This window comes from Danio rerio, chromosome 3 (genome assembly GCF_052040795.2).
Source record: "Danio rerio strain M-AB ecotype USA chromosome 3, GRCz13ab, whole genome shotgun sequence".
Lineage (NCBI taxonomy): Eukaryota > Metazoa > Chordata > Actinopteri > Cypriniformes > Danionidae > Danio > Danio rerio.
The window spans coordinates 18,160,687-18,177,298 of NC_141023.1; the positions used below are offsets into that span (position 1 = coordinate 18,160,687).

At 38.1% G+C, this 16,612-nt stretch overlaps 1 protein-coding gene across 2 annotated transcripts in view; it reads right to left on the minus strand.

Moving 5' to 3' along the window:
• Positions 1 to 108: 108 nt before the first annotated feature.
• grid2ipa (glutamate receptor, ionotropic, delta 2 (Grid2) interacting protein, a) overlaps positions 109 to 16,612 on the minus strand; it is a 34,691-nt gene continuing 18,187 nt past the window's right edge. For both annotated transcript variants that reach the window (XM_087244156.1, XM_087244158.1), the window contains 18 exons: positions 16,266 to 16,351; positions 13,385 to 13,454; positions 12,796 to 13,083; positions 12,559 to 12,710; positions 12,331 to 12,471; positions 11,859 to 11,965; positions 11,598 to 11,772; positions 11,111 to 11,469; positions 9,216 to 10,988; positions 8,786 to 8,873; positions 7,241 to 7,330; positions 6,721 to 6,917; positions 4,486 to 4,641; positions 4,170 to 4,256; positions 3,965 to 4,094; positions 3,631 to 3,749; positions 2,986 to 3,150; positions 109 to 1,462 (listed from right to left, as the gene is read on the minus strand). In XM_087244156.1, the coding sequence (XP_087100282.1) occupies positions 1,382 to 1,462; positions 2,986 to 3,150; positions 3,631 to 3,749; positions 3,965 to 4,094; positions 4,170 to 4,256; positions 4,486 to 4,641; positions 6,721 to 6,917; positions 7,241 to 7,330; positions 8,786 to 8,873; positions 9,216 to 10,988; positions 11,111 to 11,469; positions 11,598 to 11,772; positions 11,859 to 11,965; positions 12,331 to 12,471; positions 12,559 to 12,710; positions 12,796 to 13,083; positions 13,385 to 13,454; positions 16,266 to 16,351 (4,264 nt within the window). In that variant the 3' untranslated portion in view covers positions 109 to 1,381. The remainder of the gene's footprint in view (positions 1,463 to 2,985; positions 3,151 to 3,630; positions 3,750 to 3,964; positions 4,095 to 4,169; positions 4,257 to 4,485; positions 4,642 to 6,720; positions 6,918 to 7,240; positions 7,331 to 8,785; positions 8,874 to 9,215; positions 10,989 to 11,110; positions 11,470 to 11,597; positions 11,773 to 11,858; positions 11,966 to 12,330; positions 12,472 to 12,558; positions 12,711 to 12,795; positions 13,084 to 13,384; positions 13,455 to 16,265; positions 16,352 to 16,612) is intronic.

Here is a 16,612-nt window from a genome sequence, read left to right on the forward strand (position 1 = left end):
GTGTGTATGTAATGTCCTGTAAGTGTTCATATATATATATATATATATATATATATATATATATATATATATATATATATATATATATATATATATATATATATATTTATATAAAATAGCTTTTTTTGCATTAATCACAACCAGCCTTTAAATAGCTTCCTATGGCACTTTAAGTTCAAAACATTCAAATCTAAACTCTCTTTCAGCCTTCCCATCCATCTTGAGAAAATAAAAATGTCTTTTAACATTGTAAACCATATTAAAATCAACAGTTATGTAAAACAGACAACATCAGAGCCTTTACAATACTGACATTTGAAATTGTGACTCAAATTAATATAAATGATGTAATAAATTATGTAATGTTAAGACACATGTTTTTAAAGTAAAATGTAAAGTAAAAAAATATTGATGGACAAATTTAAACCATTATACAAATCAAATGAATTCACACAATATTTGTCATAAATATTTTTACACCCATCAACACTTAATCATCAATCATATGTCTCATATTTTCAAATGATTACATTCAGATAGTTCAAAACAAATCATACGGAAAGTCCCATATAATTTTTAAACATTCAGTATGATCACAGAACGATACCATAATTGTGTGATTAACTATGGTAATAAGGAATTAAGCAGCACGAAAGTCCATTTTTAAATAAAAGTTAAAATTTCAAAATAGCAAATGCATATAGCAAAATCATAATCTATCTTTTCTCCAAAGCAATATAAGTCCTATCTGCATCTCTTATACAATAATATCTTTACACTCTTTAAATATTTCATAATATATTGCACTTAAAACATTCTGCGTATGAGGAATCGGCTTTTATCTGTTAAGACATTAGTTCAGCAAAAATACCATTTACATGAGCAACTAACAACTCCAACCAAAGTTGTTTTAAGCATTTAAGCAGAGTTAAGACACATTGTTAAAGCACTTTTCTCCTAAACAACATTATAAATATACTATATCAAGTCAGTCAAGATCTGATACTCACAGTCCTAGTGAAATCCATTTTACATTAAATAATTTATTTAACTGTATTTAATATATTTACAAAATCCCCTGCACAAAATTTGAAGATATTATTTTACCCCAAATTCTGTTTATAAGAAGCAGATCCTTCTGGTTTTTGAGTGCAAATAACAATCACACAGCCCAACCATATAAATGACTCACTGATAGTTTAAAACCATTTATGCACCATTCACTGCCCTTGTTCCATTAAACTGTCATTGTACATGTCTCCTTAAATACCTGACTACAGTATCACTAAATTGGACTTGACAGTTGTAGGAGTGTATGCAAGTGAGCTTGTATGTTTGTTTGTACAGTACGAGTGTGTTTGCCTCATGGTGGGTGGTTTCTTCACCAGGCTACAGGAGAGGTGGCGCGAGGGCTCCTGGGGCTTCGTGGAGGGTTTTCGGTCTGGATATCACTCAAAGTCCTCTAAAAGCAATTCCCATATTAAATGTCATAATCTAATAACCTAATCTAGACAATCACAGTACACAGAAAAGATCAGGTAACACTTTATTTTAAGAGTCCAAAAATGCATTAGTTTAACATTAATTAATTGTTGACAAGCATTAGTTAAAAACAAAATTACTAGTCATTAAGGGTTAACTTTATGCACCTTAATAATCATTAAGGAGCTTAAGGAGCCATTTAAGTTAATCATGATTCACTTGTTCACAATTATGCATCAGTTAAACATAAGCAAACACATAATTCATGATTAACTAAACATATATTAAAGGCATTTTAACCATTATTTACAATTTGATAAGCCCTATATTTTTTCTTTGATTCATTGTGTAAGTTACTGAACAACAAGCTAGTAATAATGGTTAGATTACTGCTGTTTTGCAGTTATATATGGCTAAAATAGGGTATTAAACACTGTTTAACCTCATGTCCTAAAGTTATGTCCACATTAATAATGACACTTTATATTCAAGTTTATAGACTAAAACTAGTTAGTAGCGTATTAAGGCTAGAATGTCATTAATATGGTGCTAATAAAGGCAATTTGACACCCTATTCTAAAGTGAAAGTGTTTTCCACATTAAGTATGGCACTTATTGAGGGATATTCAAGTCTATTGACAAGAACAAACAAATAATTAAGGTTGAAATGTCATTAATATAGTGCTAATAAAGGAAAATTGAGCCCCTATTTTAAAGTAAAATTGATATCCACATTAATTATGGCACCTATTGGGGGATATTCAAGTCTATTGACTAGAACAAGCTAATAATCAAGGTTTAAATGTCATTAATACTATGTTAATAAAGGAAAATTGACCCCTTATTTTAAAGTGAAAGTCTATTCACATTAATTATGGCACTTATTGAGGGATATTCAAGTCTATTGGCTAGAACAAGCTAATATTCAAGGATATTGTCATTAATACAGTGCTAATAAAGGCAATTTGACCCCCTATTCTAAAGTAAAAATGATATCCACATTCTACGGACTAGAATAAGCTAAATATAATAGACATAAATATTTAAGTATATTTTTAAAGCACTGGTCAGTTATCATTTTTCTTATCTACTAGGTAGTTTGTGTATTTTATTTACTATTTCTAAAATTTTAAGTTAGCTGAAGGATGGTCATAGCCAACAGTTGCATTTTTACCCTATTCACCTGGAGTCTTGCCTTGGATTAACACAAATATAAGATGTTCATCTATTGACAAAGAAATGAATACCTTTATTGAATACGAATATCTCTTCTTAAGTCAGTGTGACATTGTATTTAATGCTGTTTTTGGGTTGTCTTGTTAACTAGTTGTGTATAAAAAACAACTCTCATGAGAGCTCAGATGAGGGAAGGAGGAGTGACCTATTTTTTGCCACCTGTCTGTGCTAAAAGCCTTAATACATTTCTCCACTAGCGCCTAATTTACTAGGTCATCCTACAAATTACAAATAAATAATACAATTTTATTTAATAAAAAAACCTACCTCAAATTTAGCAATGAACTCTGCGAAGATACCAAAGAAATTCTCTGTGGTGGTGGTCTTTCCATCCTCACCAAAGTATGATGCAACTTTGCAGAACTCCTCCATCGCTCTCTGCTGTAAAGACTCCAGAGACTGCACTGCAGGGTGACTGTTTTCCAGAAACCCCTACATGCAGGTCGTTAAGGAATTTTGTGGTGAATTTGGCAAATATTAAGCACATTCCTTCCCTGAAATGCTTATATAATCTAGTCCTGTTGGTCAGTTTAACTGCTTAGAAAATCAAGGATTCTTTTGAATTCTTGTAGTGTAGTGGACAAAAACATTTCAGAGGCAGGAGTATTGTTGTTACAGCTCCACAAACACTTATTCCATTAAATAACTCCACCAACAATATTTAAAATAGATGTTACTGAACCTGTTGTAAAGGACTGGAGCATGTGAAACATGCTAGTCTTTCTGTTTGATTGTGGGTCAGTATGATGTGAGTTGTCATTAACTCTGACACAAGTATACAAAAATAAAATGATTGATTATTGCTTCCCGGCACACATTTTTACTTGTATATCATCAATTTGATTGTGCCAAAACATTCTATGAACTTAAATGCACTACATCGAGTCATTTTAGATATTGATAAGAGGATACACTCATAACAACAGCAAATCGGTCCTCAGCAGTGGCTGGCATCTTCTGACAGGCTACACGAATGTCCTGGATTGTGGCATGTAGATCATTAAAGTCAGAGGTGATGTTTCTCTGATTCACTGTGGAGAGTAAAGCAGTGACAAATACAGAGCTATCAACCATTCTGCACACTTTATGATAACAATAAACCAATTTTAAAGGGAAATGTTGATCCATGTGTTGGATAAAACTTGCTAAAGAGAACATGGATTGCATAAATAAGCCTTTGTCTATGAAATGTCAAATGAAATTTTATTAAGATGAATTTGGACTCAATAACACACAGCGTGTTCACCTTTAGCTGCTTGTGGCACCATCACTAGCTCCTTCCCAAAGTCTAGAACCTCAGGAAAGTGCTGGCACAATGACTTCACCAGGATATGCAGAAATGTGGATTTTCCATCAACTGTTTTGGTAGTACTGAGCTTGAATCAGAACATTGGAGAAATTTTAATAATACAAATGATAACCTTATATGCAGGCACAGCTATATTGCTTACTTCAGTGAGGAAATTGATTTTAAACCCAGTTGTTTTGCCAGTCTTAGGTTGGCCGTTGTTTAGATAGTTCCCCATAGCCAGCACAAACTGGAAAACAAGAAAAAGTTGTAATGCCATAGTAAGAAGCTCATATTAATTCAATGTGTGCACTGTTATGGTATATATTTATTGTGCATTACGACTAGTCTGCCCTAGGTACATGTCAACAATCTTTTATCCATGGATGATTTTCTTTGCTGTGTTAATTTTCGTGACTGTGGGATCATGTGTGCCCGAGGAGAAACTAAATGAATCAGTGGGAATGAAGGAATTATACCTCCAGAATCTTGGCAAGTTTTTTGCTGTTCTTGAGCTCCAGTGAAGCCTTGAAAACACAATCGTAGGCCCCTCTCATCTCCTCTGTTTTCTCTTGCAGCGTGGTCTTAAAATGCAGGCTTTTCAAGCGGGTCTTATACTCTGGCACTGAAAGCATCTGAAAATATACAAAAGAACAAGTATTGTTAGAATTGTAAGAATAACTTGAATGTAATCAATGCAAATAAAATTAAATACAATTTAATCATGGTCAGTGGCAACACTGAGCGGTCATTTATCGGCAACAATTTCGTAACGTTTTCATTTTGCACATTAGTTTATATTCATTAGCTTTAGGCTTGCTGCAGATTTTAGTCTCATCTGTGTTATGCATTGTTCATCCATGCACAAATTACATTCCTTGCCTACCATGGCAAATCTCGACTGTCATTTTTTTATTGTATTTATTGAAGTGCAAACCATTTAGTTGGACATTGGTCCCTTACGTGATGAGCAAACCATTTTAAGCTGCAGCATGATATTTCACAAATCCTGTGATAATAATAAAGAGATATGACTGACAAAACTATGAGTCATTGGTCATCTGCACATGCTGAGCGAATCACTGGTACAACCCTCCCTACTACCCAAGAACTATACTTATCTAGAGCGAGCAGAAGGGCTGCCAGAATCACTCTGGACCCCTCACACCCAGCACACTGCCTCTTTGAACTTTTACCTTCTGGTCGACACTACAGAGCACTGCGCACCAGAACAGCCCGACACAGAAACAATTTCCTTTCCTCAGGCAATCCATCTCATGAACACTTGATAATAATACGTGCTTAATAATTGTACTTTTATACTTTGTTAAGGATTAATTTTTTATTATCAAATTAATTTTAGGGAGAGAAGCGCAATGTTTATGATAAGTGGGGGCGGAGCGGGCCAGAATCACGGTGGCAGGCCAGATGACCGTCAGGCCACTGGGAAATGTCTCTATCATTGTGGAAGAAAGTAGCATCTGTGTGCAAGTTCAATATGAACTAAGGATAGCTGATGTTGTGCTGCATCTTCTTTTATTTAAAGGTAACTGTACAGTTACTAATGCAGTGAAAATCTGCTTGCTAATTGTACACACATGAACACATTAGTGCATTAAATGACTTTACGTTTTTGTGAGCTAAACTAGGTTTTTGTAAAATGAGCATAGTATCAGATAATGGAATATGGTTATTTTCTGTAAATTTAAACAGTCTTATAAAACTTCTGTATTTTTACAGAAAATTCACAGCCGGTATTTTTCTGTAAATTTAACAAATTTTTTTTTTAACGGTGTAAATAAATTAAAGCTAAATTATAAATGTTGCGTTAATTGAACTAAACAACATACATTACCTTTATTTAACTAACTTAAGCTCAAATGAATATTCTTTCTTTAAGGTAACCTAACTCGGTTACGTGGAACCTGTTGACATAAAAAAGTTAATTAAAGCCAACATATAATTTTTTTGACTGCACATATACACTTAACAACACACTTTACATGCCACTTTGCACATAACAGCTGCACATATAAAATTGCATATAATAATTCACTCTACATTCACTTTTCTTTTTGTGTATTTGCATTCACTACTTACTGCTTTTTTATATATATTTGTTATCTGTATTTTGTCCTGTCTCTGTAATTCTGTTGCACTGTAGAAGCTCTGTCACGAAAACAAATTCCTCGTATGTGCGAACATACCTGGCAGTAAAGCTCTTTCCGATTCTGATGACTACTGATCCTGAACTTGATCAACAAATTTCTTATTCGTGAAATGTGCGCTCAGTACAAATGGTGCATGTACATAAAGAACATATAATTGTGTAAGTCACTCAAAGTATAAGTGAGCATGCACTTGCAAGCAATTTCAGAACCTCACATAATGATAGTGGCTCACTGATGTGTCTAAATTGTTCACCATTTTCCAAATGAGTGTGGTGTGGTTACAAATTATGGAGGGCATTTTCAATTTAGAGAAGTTCCCCTTAAATAGATGAAAACATTTATTCATATAGTTGATAACTGCATTTTTGGCTCAACTTGAATGGGGATTGTCATGAGAGCATTGCCATCTTCTTGCAAAACCTTTCAAAAATGCAAAAGAAAAACATTTGCATTTTGGTTCTGATTGAATGGGAATTATTAAAACAGTGTTGTCATTTTTATGCAAAACCTTTCAACCTTATTTGCAAACATCATGTCTTGTACCTGTAAGACAAACTGATCGGGCTCGCTGAGTTTGCCTGGGTCATTTCTGTACTGCTCGTACTGTCTGACCTCATCATCGTCCGGTGCATACAGGAGCAGTTGTTTGATATGTGGTGGCTCCAAACGTTCACTTGACATTGTCATTAGTACCTGACGTAGCTCGCCTGGAGACAGCTTCAGATGGGCAATCAAGATTGCTATAAAAATGATAGAAGAGACAATTGTGCATAAGGATAACTTATTAATTATGGCTAAAACAGTTGGAACAATCAAAAAATCAAGCTGCTTCAAAATGGAAAAGCACAGTAGCAAAGCCAGACAAAAAAAAACACCAACATATACAAGTTAATCCTTGACTGGGAAGCACACAAGAACATCATCTAAACATTTACCACTTAACTCCACTAAACTCATACATCAGCACAAATTTGCCATGTACAGCCCATTACACTAAAGATGTTTTACTTTAAAAAACGACATTCAAGATGAAAGTATTCTGCCTAGTTGCATTGCTACTCACAAGCATTGTAGGCTTTCTTATGGGAAAGAATCTCCACCACATCTTTCTTTTTGAAAGTCTCCACCTGAGGTGAGGGCTCTGGAAGAGCAACTGAGACATGAATTGCAACATGAATGAAAATAACTTTCAAATGGAGACATGTTGTCATGAGAGGAAAGGACAGTCAGAGTTTTAATAAATAGAGTCGTTACTTCTCAGTGATTCTGTTCGGAAATTATATGAAAACACATAAACACATGAATACGTAATGACATTGTTATTTTGACGATCACCCCTGTAACCATTCATCATTCACAGTGTGTTTGATTGGCCACAACGAGCCAACCTTGTGAGATTGTAACAATGTAATCACCTTTAAATATTAACAGCTCATGTTGCTTTCATCATTACTCTGAAACACTGAGTGCACATGTGTTTAAAAACAGTAAAACTGATGGTCATCTTTCTGACATAAATATGGCAGTATCACAATACACCGTTTTTGGTCTGTCTCATAGTCATTCTTTAAGATGTTGTCATTCAGATTTTCATGTTCCTTTCTTTTCAACATTTTAAAATATGTGTACAGAAGAGCTTCTGAGCTTCAATTGATCTGCATCACAGCTGTGGTGAAACCCATTAAACCTTTAGTAAGTCTTCCCAAAGCATGCTATATTTGCTTTTTTGCTGGCCAGGGTTGTACATGTATGTTGCAAGTACTACAGTAAAAAGGACTGCGAGTTGAAAAAGAATTACTGTAGTGGCATACATGCTAAACATTTTTGCACGTAAATCAAATATGGTTGTTTTGTATGCAGTTAATCAATGGTGCACAAGCAACCTGCTCTAAATTCTTTAAATCACAGTGGGTAGTTGTTAAGTGCTGGCAACTAGCTCTCTGCAACTCTGTGCCTGGTCAGTACCTGAACGGAAGACCACATGGGAAAAATAGGTTGCTGTTGGAAGTGGAAGCCAGCATGGGGCGCTCAACCTGCGGACAGAGTCCTAACACCCCAGTATAGTGAAGGGGACTCTATACTGCTCAGCGAGCGCCGTCTTTTGGATGAGAGTCCTGACTCTCAGGAAAATCCCAGGATGTTCTTTGAAAAAGAGTAGGGGTTTAACCCCGGCTTTCTGGCCAAATTTGCCTATCATGGCCTCTAAACCATCCCAATATTATATTATATATTTAATAGAATTGATGGTAAATGAGGAGATTCCCCTCAATGTGTAAAGTGCTGTGAGTGTCTAGAAAAGCGCTATATAAATATAAGGAATTATTATTATTATTATTAATTGGAAGTAATTTTTACATGCTCACAAATCCTTAAATCAAAGCATACACATACTGTAAATAAAGTACACTTTCAAAAATACTGGTTTGTTTTAAATTTCGGTCAAAAATTGACAATTACATGAACAATTATATAGACCTCATACTCTATATACAACACATGCCACCTAGCTATGAACTACACTGTATCCTTCAAAGATGTAGAAAGGAAGTGGGTGTCCAGTAGATTAGGCTGGTTTCAGCTACTTGCCAAATGACCACACTTTACTCACCAGGAGTCTTTTGTGTACCAAAATGAAGCTCCAGGTCTAGATATTTCACCATGTCACTCAGCTTGTCATAATCAGAGTCTTCTTCCATCTGAAATATAAAAATAAAATCATTGTCTAATGGAATTTAAAAAAATCTAATGGTTTGAGACAAACTTATGATGATGGAACTCATGCTACATTATATACAGACATCAATGTATGTCTCAAATGGCATACTGTTCCTTTTTAAGATCTCCTTGGATGATTAGAGAAGAATTTTAGTTCAGAATTGTCAACTGCTCTCTTATAGTTTTAAAATTGCAGATACAGTAAGCAGCCACTATTTTCAACAACTCATTGTCGAAATTCCTGAAGTCAAATACAAAACCTGTGAGCCATTTGAGACGTAAAAAACTTTTGTCACACAAACACTCAGCTTTTTTAAGTTTACCTGTCCCCAAATGGTTCCTTCAGAATTTTCCACTTGTTCCCAACGTAGCCGCTTTACACTCATATGACTGGAATCAGATTTTTGAGGGGAGCCCTTTGGTAGTGGAGGAGGCACGCAAGGTGGGGGTAAAGGGGGTGGTGGAGGTGGTTCCACAGAGGAACCTTCAGTGGGGTTGTGAGTTTGAGGTTGGGGTGAAATTGGTGGTTGCATTTGAGACTGAGCTTCATGGTGGCTACGGTGGTGGTGGTGATGACGATGCTCATGGTACATGGGTTGAGGGCTCTGTCTAGCCTGTGCAACAGAAGGTATCTGCGGAGTTGAGCGATGCTGTTGTTGCTGCTGAATCTGTTGTTGCTGCTGAGCTTGTTGCTGCTGAATCTGCTGTTGCTGAAGCTGTTGCTGTTGCTCAAGCTGCTGAAGCTGTTGTTGTTGCTCAAGCTGCTGAAGCTGTTGTTGCTGCTGACGTTGCTGCTGTTGCTGAAGCTGTTGTTGCTGCTGCTGCTGTAACTGCTGCTGAAGCAGTTGTTGTTGCTGCTGCAGTTGTGAAGGGTGAGGCTGGAAGGTAGACAGAATCTGTTGGGTCTGGTGGGGTTGATGCGGCTGATGGATCTGGTGGTATTGCGGAGCTGACTGAATGGGCTGGACCTGGTGTATGTGTTCAATCTGGTGAATGTGACGGGTTGGTGGAGGAGGCTGGGTCGGTGGGTAGTCTTGATTAGATTGATGCATCTGGTACTGCTGCTGGTTGTACTGTTGCTGACTCTGCTGAGGTGGTTGAACAGCTTGAGAAAGAGCTTGAGCCATGTGTGCCCGGTGCATTTGTCTATCTGCCCTCTCCAGTCTCTCAATCCGCTCCATACGCTCCAAGCGTTCCAAGTGCTGGATCTGCTCCAAGCGGTCAAGTCTGTCCATGGAGCTTGTAAGGTGAGCCTGATGACTCTGGTGCATCTCATAAGCATGATGCACTTGTTGATCTGAGTGAAGGGGTTGGGGCTGCATCTCATAGATAAGTCTATCTGGATTTCGGTCAATCCTGTCAAGCCTATCCATTGAGCTAGAGAGCTGAGTCTGTATGGGCTGGTGTGAGCGATGGCTGTGGTGTACTTTGATCGACTGAGATTGATGACGTTTATGTTGATGAAATTGGTGCATCTGGTGATCCTGTTGCATCTGGGGATGTTGATGAACCTGGTGAGCTGGATGGACCTGAGACTGCATCTCATAGATTGCATGACCGGAGATGGATGTCTGGTTTATTTCTGGAGAGGGCATAGGAGGTAAAGATTGGTGCATCTGCTGCTGAGACTGCTGAGGATGGCCAGCTGTTGGTTGAACTGGAAGTGAATGGTGCTCCTGAAGGAGTTGTTGCTGGCTCATTAGCTCATCACGTGTGGGTAATACCTTGTGAATGGACTGCCGCTTTGGAGGTGGGTTGGCTCTTGGTGGAGGTGGCGGAGGAGGTCCAGGGTGACGACGGAATGTCAGCTGTCGAGGTGCATGTTCTGGGGTGAACCCAGCAGGTGGAGGGGGGTCATTGAATTGGACAGGGGGAGGGGGAGGAGGAGTCAGAGGGGGTGGAGGAATGTGCTCAGAGCTGGAGGAGTAGGTGAGAGAGCTGGCATCCTCACTACTACTATGCACTTCACTCGGACTGCTTAGCTCAGGAGGCATGTACGGACCCTCTTCCTCCTCCTCCTCTTCCTCCTCCTCCTCCTCTTCCTCATCCACCTCTACCTCCTCTTCCTCGTCCTGAAAAGTCATCTGGACAACATCCTATTTTGAAGCAAAACATCAAATTAGCAATCAGTTTTACAATCATTCTTTAATGATTAGCTATTGTGCTTGTTAAGCCACAAAAAAAAAACAAGCATCAATCCACTTATTGATATACAAACCTCTTCATAGTCATTCTCCGGTGACAAGAAGTCATCCACAGATAACTGCTGTCCTAGCTGTTCACTTAGAGCCTCCATGAACAGATCAGTGTCTGCTGTACGGGGCGGACGTGAGAAGGTGTATCGCTTTTTCCGAATGGGTGGACTAGGGGGGTAGTCAGGAGGTGAGGGTGGAGAGAGCGGTGGACTGTCTAAACTGATGTAGGGATTGGACTCAGCACTGGTTTGAGAAGGAAGACCTGGGGGGTAGCAGGGGCACTGAGGACTGAGAGGAGTCTCCTGCATCCAAGGGTCAGGCTCTGGAGGAGGTGGCGGTGGAGGAGGAGGCACATGTTGTGCTGATCCAGATTTGCGACTACCTAAGAAACGAAGATGGAAAATCAATAGTCTCTGGCAGCCTTTGAGACCATCAAATTGTACATATTTTGACCAAAACGTTCTGGAAACCACCAGTTACAATACAAGTCAAAAATATAAAGTTGGGTACCTGAAGTAGCGCGAACAGATGGAGTAGAAGAGTGTGCCCTAACAGACTGTGAGGTAGTGTGAGGGAAGACATCCACGCTAACCAGAGTATCAGGAGCAGGAGGAGGTCGACTCTTCAGAGATTTGGATCTTTTCCCAGCATAGACATTCTCCAGCTCGGCATACACAGCTGACAACTAGACAGAGCACAAGGACATATACAGTATACTTGTGTCAATTTTTTTTTTTACTTTTTCAAGAGGAATCAATAAAGGGCACTCACATTTGTCAAATTGTTAGGCGTTTCTGGTAAGGATGTTCCATCCCCAGATTGTCTCTCTCCAGGTGTCAGCCTCATAGGAGCCGCCTCCACTGGCTCAGTGCAAATCCCTCATGAACAAAGAAAAGGGTACATTGATTCTCATTTTATTTTCCAAAAAAAGCTCCTAGTTTCTATAATAATGGACAATGTTGTATTCAGTTTTTATATTAGTACTGCAAGTTTGAAACTTAAAACAGTTTCATTACATACCGGTAACTAATCATGTACAGTATATGCTGATTCATACGTCGTTGACATATATCTTTTGCATGTGCAAGTTCGTTATTTCCAATGGATGTTCTTTACACAGTGCTCAATCAGCGTAAGGAAATGTAGATGTATATATTTGGGAGTCATTGACATCAAAAGAAACTTAGTGCTATCGTATGCTATGACATGCTGTGTAGTACAACAGTCTTTGAAGAAAACCTACCCATCCCCAGGTGAGTGCCAATAACCAGATCATCTGAGCTGCGTCCCCTCACACTGCTTCTGTAGGTGGTTCCTGTCACCTTCATGGAGCTGCTGCGTCGATGAGGCTCATGGGCTGGAGGTTCAGGTTCTGCTGCTGGCACTATCAATAAGAAAGGAAAGCAAGCATGTATATGTAAATAAATTGTTTTCAAATGGAAGAAGAATTACGAGAAATGTGACAGCTTACGTGTAACTTTATATCCAAGAAAGCGAGAGATCTTATTCTGGCAGTGTTCTTGCTCCTCATAGGTCAACAGCTGGTAAACAAATTGCCAGATCACCTGTTTTGCTGGCGTATCCAACACAGGGAAGACATCCACAATCAAGGTGTCTACATTTCTAATGGCACAGGAGAAAAATGATCAGGCTTCTCACACAGTTCAGGAAAAGTATGGAAAAATTTCCATACAAGTTAACACATCACCTATGCTGGAAAAAGGCTTCTAGTGCCTTGCAGATGGTGTATCTCTCCTGGAGTGTGAGAAGGTGTTCAAGCTGCTGGCTGAAGGTGCGGCCCTGTACACGGATACTAGGAGGCAGGATCTCAGCAACCCACTGTAGGGAGCTGAGCACAGGAGCACGGGATCGGGGAGATACCTCCACCTGTTCGGGTTCAGTCATGGTGAAGGCCGGTGGGCCATCTTCAACCACCAGGCTTGGCATTGCCCCACTTCCCTGTAGCATGGACACCACCTTCTCATGGGAACAGCTCCTGAGGAAACCAGAAAAAACCCAGCTGGCAATGGTGAATCCATTCTGATGATTATGATGCAAGGAGTGCTTTGAGTTTCATTTAAGTCCCAACACAACATATGAGGTAAACAAATCCTCAGATAATACTTATAGATCAGTATTACATGCTGTCAATAAAGTCAGTGATTAACTTATATACACAGTATATATTATCAAACTGGTGTGGAAAGATTGTTTCTGGGCTGCACTTTTATATATAAATGATAATATAATATAAATACAATCACTGTATTCCAGTCCAACCCAATCACAAGCCTCACCTCATGTCCAATCCATTGAGAAACAGGATGCGATCTCCAGGTTTGAGACCCGCCTTCTCAGCAGGGCTGCCTGCAGGAGGAATGGCAAGAGACCAAGTAGAAAGTAACTACTGACAGCATATCATATGGACTCCAACTGAGATTAAGCTGTGCTCATGCGCTGCCCTTTGAAATGACGTGAGATCTCTAAGTCAAGTTGCTGCAGCTTGGGTATTTGTCACATCCTGCCCAAGAATGGATGTCTCTTTTTGGCTTTTTGTGGGAAAAGTGTGAATCTAAAAGGATTTGCGCTAGATAAAAAGAGAGCTCCACCACCTGTGCCCCTCTGACTCAGCCTGTGGAGAGTCTTCTGTTGTGTCTTCTTGTTTCTCTCTCTCTCTCTCTCGACTCCTGCTGTTCTTGTACTCTGCCAGTTTTGCCGCCTAACTTTATAATGGCCGACATGAGTCATTTATGACAGAATTTTGCATGATTTCAGCATGCACGTCATCTGCTTCAATAATACGCCTGATAATTGACTCATGTACAGTACATTTACATTTACTCATTTAGCAGATGTTTTATCTTAAGTCACTGACAAGTGAGGATAAAAGAAGCACTTCAAATCATCAGAGAGTAGGGGCTCTATTTTAACGTTCCATGCGCAAAGCGCAGGGCCCAAACGCATTAAAGGCGTGTCAGAATCCACTTTTGCTATTTTAAGGAAGGGAAAATCCGCTTTGCGCCGTGGCGCATGGTATAAAAGGGTCGAGCTTATTCTCTTAATGAGTTATAGGTGTGTTTTGAGTATAAACCAATCAGTCTCATCTCACATTCCCTTTAAGAGCCAGTTATGCCGGGCCATAGCGCATTTGCATTGTACATGGCAGACTTTGTAAGTGGGAAAAACTGAACACTTCATTTGAGAGAAAACAGTTAAACAGAGCATCTACAGCCAGAGAATGAGAGACGAGCCTCTTCATTGTTTACTTTCACTTTCACTCTCATGGATAAGGAAACGTGTTGTACGCACAAACATCCATTAGCTTATAAATAATTCATTTAAGTTGTTATCCGCAAAGATTTGCTTCAAAACTATTTCTAAATTCAGTTCTAATTTCCAGCAAACGAATAAATGATCAATAATAATGAAGTGTGGTCAAAAAACTGAGTTATATGCAAATACACATACTGTGCCCCATATTTTCTAAAACCTGACAGGTGGACAAATCTAAGCTTGTATTTAATACAACAAATATAAATATGGATATAATAAATAATACAGCTAATAATAATACATTATACAAAAGCAAATTGTTATGAATTAACTGAAAAAGCCCCCCGAGATGAAGAAGTTATGGAGGTGGTGGTTTTTATATTTATGTAGGCTAGAAAATAATACATTTTAAAATATTTTAATCCTTTGATTCTTTTTCATTGGTAAAGATACTTGCGTATTATGTACATCCTGTGTGTATTAAGCATTGTGTGATTAAGGCGCACAAATAACGTGCTCAGCGCTGGACTATAGACCTGCTTTGATCTGGTCTATTGAACAGTCTATTTAAGTTCCTCAAAATAGCAACGCGCCAGCAATGCACCTTAACACGCCTCCTTTTTAGACCAGAACGCCTATGGGCTCACATATGAGCACAAATGTATTTGCTATTTAAACAGCATGGTGCAAAATGCCAAAACAACTCTTGCACCGAGCTGAAACTAGCAAACAACAATTGTGTCACGCCTTGCACCGGGTGTATGAAAAGGGCCCTTGCAGTATATAAAGTCTAAATTTTGGGTTTTTTGGTGGTGGTGGTGGGTAAGCACACTCAGAATTGCACAATGTTTTCTAAGAAGTATGTGTGAGCTTATAAGGTGTCTGGTGGATATGGAGAGGAAAGACTACTCTTCACTTGTTTATGTTTAAAATATATGCATTTCTATTTTTTTTTCACCCTTGCCTTTAAACTAGGATAAATGCTTTTTTGCTCTTTTGTTATATAAATGAGAAGACCTATTGGGAAATAATATGACATGACAACAATAGTGCTGCCATACAAAACATAAAAAGGGAAAGCAAAACATTAATTAAAGTAATACAGCATATGAAATGCAAATTGTTGAAAAGCAGAAAACTCCAAATCCATCCATACATCCATACATACAGGGATGCAACGATTAACCGATTTCACCATTAACCGTGGTTTAATTCGTCACGATTAATTAAACGTAAAGGCTTCTCAACACCATATTTCTGCATAGAACTAAACTGCTGCAACTTAAAGTTATGCCAACTGTGCACTAGTTTAAAGTTTCAAGCTTGTAAACAATACCCACGCACATTGGATCAAAAGCTGATTTTAACTATGGCTGAGGAGGTTTTTAACTAAGGGCCATTCACATATTCCATCTTTTATGCGCACAAGTTTGTTATTTTTAATGAAGGCACAGGGTTTGCGTGCATATTAGTGCCTTTCAGACAGGGGTTCAGCAGCCTTTGACTACATCTGTTCTATTTAAAAGGGAAATACTTAACTAATATGATGCTTAAAATTACATTAGACAAAACTATTTATTTATTTTTGTTTCGTCCTTTATATTCAGTGTAAAATTATTACCTTATGTTTAAATGCCAAAAGTATTTTTCACTTATTTTTAGGTCTAAAGATAAATGGATTATATTGTTTGTTTTTTATTGTTATTTTGTGCTGTATTAATTGGTTACTGATAACACTTTAAAACATAAGAAGTGGCATTTCATGTGATTTTCTAAACTAGTATATTTTGAAATGAAAGAACCGTGATTATTCCTCAGACTATAATCGTACAACCAAAATCTACAAACATACATCTATCCATTCATACATCCACCCATACATCCATACACCTATACATTTCATACCTGGTATCACGGAGTCGATCCAGACTGGAGCATGGCCACGTAGGGTAAACCCAAAACTCTGGTTGCCTTTGTATACACGTACTGTCCTAATGAAACACAAGGGGGAATATAAATAGAAAATATCTTAAACAAGTGGATACAAACTCTAGATTTGAAATTAAATGCAACAGAAATTACATTATCAACTCAGAGTGTTCTCTATAGTGATGCTAAATATAGATAAAGTGAGATAAGCTCTTTGAATTTCTTCCATAACAGTCATAGACTACTGCTGGGTTCCAGGTTCTGTTTATATAGATCTCTTCTTCATTTGCTTTGTCTCAGTGGCTCAAGCAATATCTGTATAT